The sequence below is a fragment of the Chaetura pelagica genome, unplaced genomic scaffold (genome assembly GCF_000747805.2).
Source record: "Chaetura pelagica isolate M959 unplaced genomic scaffold, ChaPel_1.0 scaffold249, whole genome shotgun sequence".
Taxonomy (NCBI): domain Eukaryota; kingdom Metazoa; phylum Chordata; class Aves; order Apodiformes; family Apodidae; genus Chaetura; species Chaetura pelagica.
This window is the reverse complement of record NW_009954538.1, coordinates 188,554-196,401: the sequence shown is the minus strand read 5'-3', so window position 1 is coordinate 196,401 and position 7,848 is coordinate 188,554. Positions and strand designations below refer to the sequence as shown.

Genomic DNA, 7,848 nt, shown 5'->3' with positions numbered 1-7,848 from the left:
GGCCAGAGGCAGAGCCGGGACCCCCTGGAGCCAGCGCAGCGCCCGCCGCGAGGAGGGGCCGAGAGGTGAAGGCAGAAAGGCAGCCCTGGAGAAGCAGCCCCTGTCCTGCCCCACGGGGCTTGGTCATGTCTAATGTCCTGCCCCTGCCCACCGGCAGGGAGCTGTTGGAAATTGTTGTGCCATAAATGAGTTTTTTCACAATTTTTTTCGTTTCCCAGCTTCTTTTTTTTCCTGTTCTGTGATTTCTTGGTTTCTGACACACGATTGACTTCGTTTTTTATCTAACCATGACATAACCAAACATCTTGGCAGCACTCACACCTGCCATCCCCTTCCCTCCTGGCAGTGGCTGTGGGTGCTTCCCTGCTCCCATGAGCATATACTATTGTATTATATACAATAAGAATCTAACATATGTCAACATAATCTAAATATAATAAAACACCTTGCATACTTACAGCAAAAGGCTGGGAACCAGCTAGACTCAAAGGTCACCTTGTTCAAGGCACAGCTCTGTTGTGAAAATGGGCCCTGTATAATAGGATGTTTTGGTTTTCTACAGTTCTAGACAAGCCTAGTGAAAACTGATGGAATTGCTAATTTTTTCCACTGGGGGAATTGCTTGGCCTCCACTGCTGCTAATGAAGACAATACTGGCTCAAGGAACAGTGTGGGTAAATCAGCCAGAAAAAAAAAAGGCTGGAAACAGATTTCTAGGCAAGAGATTGTGAAGAGACCCAAATGAAGAGGGGACAGGGCACAGCAGGGCTGGCAGGGCTGGCTGCTGGAGGTTAAGCAGCAATACGGACATCTCCTTCAAAGCCAGAAAAGCAGCAGACAAAATAACCCATGAAAACTGCTTGTTACATTCCGGGGTATATTTACAGCAAGGTAAAATCTTGTCAATAGATGTGACCCTGAGTTTGTCACCAAAAGGAAGGCAGTGGGGTAGTCAGCTGCCTTGCAAACCCAGGTGCAAGCCCACCATTGCCCCACTGCCTCCAGATAAGGTGCTGTCCTGTTGCTCTCATTCCTTCAAATACTAAAAATCTCTTTCAATTCCAAGGCCAAAAACCTCTATGTGATAAGAAACCAGCACACTGGAAGGCCTCCAAAAGGAAAAGAGGAGATTCAATCATGGATGTCAGCAGCTACAAAAGGAGATGGGGCTATTAGAAACATCATTGATGATACACATTGTCCTTCACTCCTGATGGTTCACAGCCCCACGGAGTTTTCAGAGTTTATAAAGCAGTTCTCTTTGCAGACAGGGAATCTCAAATCTCCCTATGCTCCAGACTAAATCAGCAGTATCTGGAACTGAAACCTTAGTGGAAAACATCACCAGATCACATTGGGGTTTATGGAAATTACCAGCACAAACATCACCAGCCAAAGCATGGTAACACTGCACAGGAAAGAAACTGATTAGTGCGAGAAGCAATTCCTGGATTATTTACTCATTTTGTCATATTCCTAGCAGGAAGAGCCCTTGGGCAAGGATTTCAGGGTAACGTTCAAGGGAAACAGCTACTCGTGAATGTTGAGATTCATGTCCCACCAGTTTCTGCTTCCTTGGCAGTTGGCTTTTTTTAAACTGAGGAAACTAGAACTGGTTGCATTCTCTCAATTTTACCTCATGAATCGTGCTGCAGTACAAAAGGGTGTTGTCTTTGAGCTACAGCTAACCAGAAATAAACACAGTCCAAAAGCTCCAAAACAACCCTCTGCCCTTTTATTGTGCTGCATATGTTGCTCAATGCCACAAAACCTCTTATTGCTTCAGCTGCACAGGGTGACTTACTTGGTGAACTTCCATCCAAAACAGTCTCAGAAGACCACATCTAGATTTATTCCCCCTTTGCATTTTCTAGGAGACATGTGGATTGCTATTACAGCATTGGCACAGGAAAAACCACTTTGATTGCTGTTACATTCTCTTTCAAGAAATACCTGTGATTGCATTCTTTCAGTGTACCCCTATGTAATACCAACAGAGTATTTTAGGTAGGCCATTATTTGAAGGCTGTGCCCACCCTCAGCTTTTTGAAGTGGTTTGGTCTTTATTGCACAAGTCTCCAACAACAGCCCCTGCCACCTGTGAGCTGGCAGACCAAGCACCAACTAAATCCAGGCTTTAAAAAACAAAGAGCAGTGATTAAACCAAAGAGTTAAGAAGATTCACAGTTGTAGATTATGAAGAAACTTCTCACAGGATCCTAAGAACAAACAGAAGAAGTGTGGAATGTAGATGGACAGCCAAGCAAGATGCCTCAGTAATCAGAAACATAAAAAGGAATAAAATTCCATGTTGTTTTTCACTTTTGTGCCTGCCTGTGGTTTTGCTCCGTGCTTGTCTGTGCAGACACGTGGGAGGAAGGTGAGGATCAGGCAGGCTTTCCAGTGCTTGCCTCCTGAGAAGGAGCTGTAAATATTAAATATACATGAAAACAACCCTCATCCTATACAGTTCTCTAATGTTCCCAGTTTGCAGGCTGGCTCAGATTTTGTCATTCGTGTCTCAACATCTTTGAGAAGACTAAGTCTGAAATAAAACCCAGATGCATGTGTTGAGTGACCTGTAGGGCTTCAGCTTTTTGGATAAATTTAATGTTTCAGGTCTTAAACTTTGCCCAGCTTCCACCCCCCAAAGATACAGGAAAGGCCTGGTGGGGGGAAACACACTGCAGTTTCTGTGTTAGAAAGAATGACAGTGCTCTGACAGTTCCATGTAGAACTGGAGGTCACAGAAGATGTTGCAAAAAAAAAAAAAAAAGGCAGGAAAAATGGTAAGATAGATTCGTTCATTTCATCATCTTCATCAACACAGGTGTCAGTTGCTCTTTCAGCTGTGGATCAATTTGAATGTTGCTCAGTTCTTTGATATTGAGGATCATCTCATGGGCTTGGAAGAAAAGCTCTTTCCCCACCGCATCCTCCACCCGCCTGCGCCACTCCCTGAGCCTGGGCCTGTCCTCGAAGATGTCACAGCCAACTCCAACAGGCTGCAGAAAGGGGGAGAGAGCAACAGTGAGGCCTTGGGCAGTCACTTCTTCACCAAGAAAACAGGCACCAAAAGTGTACCTGCAGGTACAGGCAGAGGTAAAACAATGAAGAAGAGCTCACAGAAGCAGCAGGAAGGAGGGGAAACTCCTCTGGTGTGTCTAGCTGGGGACACAGAAGCTACCCTGTGCTTCAAAGGGCATTTACAAGTTAATTCCTGGGTGCTGGAGTGAGCAGCAGAGATGACTGCCACTTACTGTGAGAGATTTTCAGCCACAGCATTGAAGATCACAGTGGGCTGACAGTTCCAGGGACAACTGCACAGTCTGCAGTGCCACATCATGTAGCAGAACCACAGCACAAAACACCACGTATTTAACTGAACTGGTGTCTTAGCTGGTTTCGTCTGCCCCTCTTCTCCCTTCTGCCTGTGCCACTCTGTGGAGAGAAGCTGAACTGCTGTTTTTCAGTCTCTGTGACACTGAATTGGGAGAAACAATCACTTCTGGGCTGCAGGATTCAGGCCTTGACAATCTGGCAAGGAACAAGCAGTTTGTAACAGACTCAATTTGATTGCCTCTGGCTGTTGTTCAGTCCTGCCTCCTCCAGACATGGCAATGGGCAAGTAACAGCTGAACAGGAATATTAGTGATTTATAAAAATAGTCCTATATCCCTCATCAGACCTGTCTGCTATTGCCTCTTATCTTTACATATAAAAATGAAGTCATGATAAAGGATGAAGGAGGATGAGAAGTATTGTTAGAGGACAGAAACAACAGAGATCTATTGCAGTCAGCTTTTTTTTAACCTGGTTTTCTGAACCCACTCCCATATTCTCCTGATTGTCCTAGGCCAGCTCTGCTGAGATGTGCCCTCACTCCTCTTTCTAGGGTAGTGTTACCACCTGCTGCACCCCTACCTGCCCACAGCATCTGTTCTGCCTTGTACTGAGCCCTCCTTACCACACTCCAGCACTCACTTGCATGAGCTCCACAATGGCCACAAGGTCCGCCAGGGAGATCTCACTCCCAATGATAAAAGCCTTGTCCTGCAGAAACCTCTCCTCAAATTGCTTCAGGGAAGTGGACAGCCCTTCCATAACCTCCTGGAGCTTCTCGGAGGGCAGAGGCTGCCCTGTGAAGAGGGGAATCAGCACCTGAGGAGAGAAGGGACTTAGGAACACAAGCAGCCACCTGCTCAGGGACCTGGTGGTGGCCACTTAAGTTACACCCCAAGAGCTACTCTGGCTCTTCAGTGATCCTGCAGCAAAGCCACACGAGAGGTTGATGCTAGAGCTTCATGGGCTGCTGCAGTTCCAAGTGGCTCATGGACAGAGAACACACAAGCAGTCCCAAGTGGCAGATCTGCTGTGACAATGACCTCCAGCTCCTGGGCAGCACGTGCAGAACAAAGCCAAGGATTCAGCTCGTTTTCAGCCCAGCACTCGCGCCCTCCCACTCCTCCTCGGTGGGTTACAAAACAGGCAACAGCTCCAAGAAAGACAACTCTCTGCCACAGTCACCCCTGCAATGTCCTCTGTTCAACAGCCTGCCCAGATGGGTCAGCAGGCTGCCTGCCCACCTGCCACCCCTGCTGCCCGTCCTGCAGGCTAGCGGGGAGGAGGACGTGGTGGAGGCAGTGGCAGGGAGCTTGGGAGGGACTGGAATGCATCAACACTGGCTGGAGAGGCAGGAAATGGCTTCCTCTGTGTGACAGCAGCCAGCAAGGCTGGGAGTGGGCAAGTGCCATTTTTACACCAGCCTTTCTGTGGCCTCCCAAACATCGTTCTTTAAACCACTAGAACTTTTTTCAGACCAATCATGTCAGTGCGGTCCTTGTCTCCAGGGACTTTCTGGCACAGGGGGTAGTTGCTTTTCCATGAGATCTGTCAGCATTCACAGAGGTGCAGGCACTGTTGGGGCCCTCAGTGTTTCACAACTGCTCTGCCTCCACCTACCACAGCTACAGAAATGCAGTTTATTTAAAGAAGCAAAATCAAAGAGACAGATTTCCATCAGAGGGAGTGGACTGCATTTCTTCTTAGGGCCAGTGTATTCAACAATTCAAGTTGGGATTGCTTCATCCAAGCCAGAATTTTTGCCAAATACATGTGGAATCTATTTAACCAGAAAGTTCATGGCAAGTTCCCTTCCTAAGTGGTTCCAATTATGCATGATAGGATCTCTGGGTAGAACCCCTTGAAACATCATCTCCTTCTTTTCCTGTATCTTGGGGCAGTCTATCTTTTCTCCTGTCTAGCTAATAGGCCAGTTGGATTTCTCTCCCTCAGCACTGCAGTAACAGCCTGCAGAGATTGGAAAAAACTGCTTCTTGTATAAATCTGACTCATATTTGAATTGTTTCTCCGTGCTCTCTAGCCAAAAATTCAAATGTTGATAAGCCAAAAAGCTAAATGAGTCCTCATAGGCTTTCTTAGTCACAAACAATGGCAAACATTCCACAGGAAGAGTGAAGTTCTTACCTGTTTACTGGCAACCCTGATTTCATCTGAAATTCCACACCACAGCTCTACTTGCAGGGCTACATTTGCACCTGAGCCTTCTCAAGGATACTTGCTTGAACTGCTTCATGGTTGGCTGGGAATAAGTGTCCAGCAAAACCATCTGATAGTAAATGTTCTGCCTCAGGGTGATTCTGGACCACACTGAATACAGAAATTCTGTCACTCTCTTTGTGTCTCTGCTCTGTCTATCCCTGAACCCATTTCAGAGGAGGGTGCTGGATGCAGAAGGCTCCTTCTGGATTTCCACCCTGATGGGACTGCAGGGACTTGCTGTGTGAAGAACACAAGCCTTTCTGCTTCCAGCAACAAAGTATATGCTGGCCAAAGAAGCAAAACTTCTAAGTGCACACTCTGCACAGCTGTGCAGGGAGGGGCCTGAGGCCTCAGTCCCCAGCACCACAGAATCATGGAATCATAGAATGTTTGGGGTTGTTAAAGACCTTTAAAGGTCTAGTTCAAACCCCTCTGCAGTGCACAGGGAGCTTTTTGACAAGATCAGGTTGCTCAGAGCCTCCTTGAATGTTTCCAGGGGATGCTCTTGGAGGCCATCCCCAATCTATTACATAGGAATCTACAAATCCAGGCAATGGAATTCTGTTGGTCTTCAAGACCTTCTGTACCAGCCCTACTTTAAGGAAAAAGCCAAAATTACCAAAGCTGCTTTTGCCAGATCCTGTCAGAGAGCAATCAGGAGCAGCTCCCTCTCTGACAGCTCCTCTCAGCTGGGGATGGCCCAGGTTTGCTATCTCAGTGTGACAAACACTCCAAACTGGGGCTGTTCAAGTGCTCAACATTCTGCCAGGAAAGCACCTCCTTTACTCACATTTTAATATTTGGTCTCCTTACCTTGATCCACATGGTCTTGGGAGCATTAGCCCTGATGTTAGCATGGTGCCAGGAGAGGTACTCATCTACCTGGGCCCGTTTCTGGATGTCTGATGGGTACCAGTGGTCGGGAGTGTTGTACTTTCGAGTCAGGTACAGCAGAATGGCAGTGCTGCTCAGACAGCAAAAAGAGACATGAAAGGGGCCAGAGAGTTAGGATGCAGAAAGCTTTCAGCTAAGATCCCTCTCCTGCCCCTTCTGAATGTGCTGCTTCCACTCAAAAGCCTTTGGATCACAGGTTATGCATAGGCATCTAATTCATGCTGACAACAGAGATGGCACCTGATCACCTTAGTTCCCCTGAAAACTTCAACCTGCTGGAAAATCACAGCACTGCTCCATGGTTAGTGCTGCTGGATGGTATTAAGGTAAAGAATAAAAAACCTTCCATAATAATCTATCAGCAATCTTAATCCCACTTATTCCTCAACTGTTCTCACCCATCTCTCTGAGACCTCTGCATATTTATGAACTTTTGTACTAAATGAAACTCCCTAATGAGTCATGTTGCCTTTTCACCTGATTTATCTCCTTCTAGCCTGCAGCTTCCATTGAAGTCAGTGGAATTCCCAGCAAGGAGAGCCTACAGAATCTTTTTGTGTTGGTTCAGATGTTTATACTTTCACTAATCCAAATGGAAAAATATCTTAGTCATCTGCAACAATATGTAGATTGTTACTATGGAAAGTGATGCCACAGAAAATCCTGTGCTGACAAAGCAGAAGCATTGCAGACTCTCCTTCTCTGCTGCTACTACAGTAGTTCAATTATTTCAGTATTTTCACACAATTAACCAGTCTCCATAATAGTCTTATAATGTAAAACCTCGATTTTACTTCTGTAAGTGTTAGCTTGGCCTTCATGACTAATTCAGATAAAGAATTTTATTTTTTCCCTAGGATAAAAGAGTTGTTGGGTGGTTTTGTTTGTTTGTTTGGGTTTGTTTTTGTTTTCCTAGGGTAGAAGGGATTTTTTATAAGCTTTAAACATTTCCCAGAAATGTTTATAATCCCATTTTGAGGTAAGTGCTTTCAGGAGATGATCAAGAACTTAAGTCAGATGATTTGTTTACATTCTGAAAGATAATTCAGACAGAAAAAGAAAACAGAGCAAATGAGGTTACCCTATTAAAAAGAACAAACATGTCCATACATTCTGTGGCTCTTAATAATTCAGTGGGAATGACATCTCCTAAATACTGCACAGATTAATGATATCCAAGGAAGTCTAAGGACTGAGTTCTTACCATTCTGCTAGGGTGAAGTCTCCATCCTTTAGTGCTGGTACTTTCTTCAACAGGCTGACTTTGCCAGCTCCTTCACTATTTGATGGCCCTAAGAACATGAACAGACAAGTCAGGGGTTGGAACTGTATCTGCAATGGATGATCAGTGAAATACCTGTAGCTGGACAATCAGTGAACTGTGTTAGGTTT

General features: G+C 45.7%; 1 protein-coding gene across 1 annotated transcript in view; it reads right to left on the bottom strand.

The window, feature by feature from the left end:
• Positions 1–2,804: 2,804 nt before the first annotated feature.
• Positions 2,805–7,848, bottom strand: part of LOC104395167 (glutathione S-transferase theta-1) — a 6,013-nt gene continuing 969 nt past the window's right edge. Inside the window, exons 2-5 of the mRNA XM_010004849.1 lie at positions 7,661–7,748; positions 6,376–6,526; positions 3,985–4,161; positions 2,805–3,005 (exon numbers count right to left, since the gene is read on the bottom strand). Coding sequence (XP_010003151.1) covers positions 2,805–3,005; positions 3,985–4,161; positions 6,376–6,526; positions 7,661–7,748 — 617 coding nt within the window. The remainder of the gene's footprint in view (positions 3,006–3,984; positions 4,162–6,375; positions 6,527–7,660; positions 7,749–7,848) is intronic.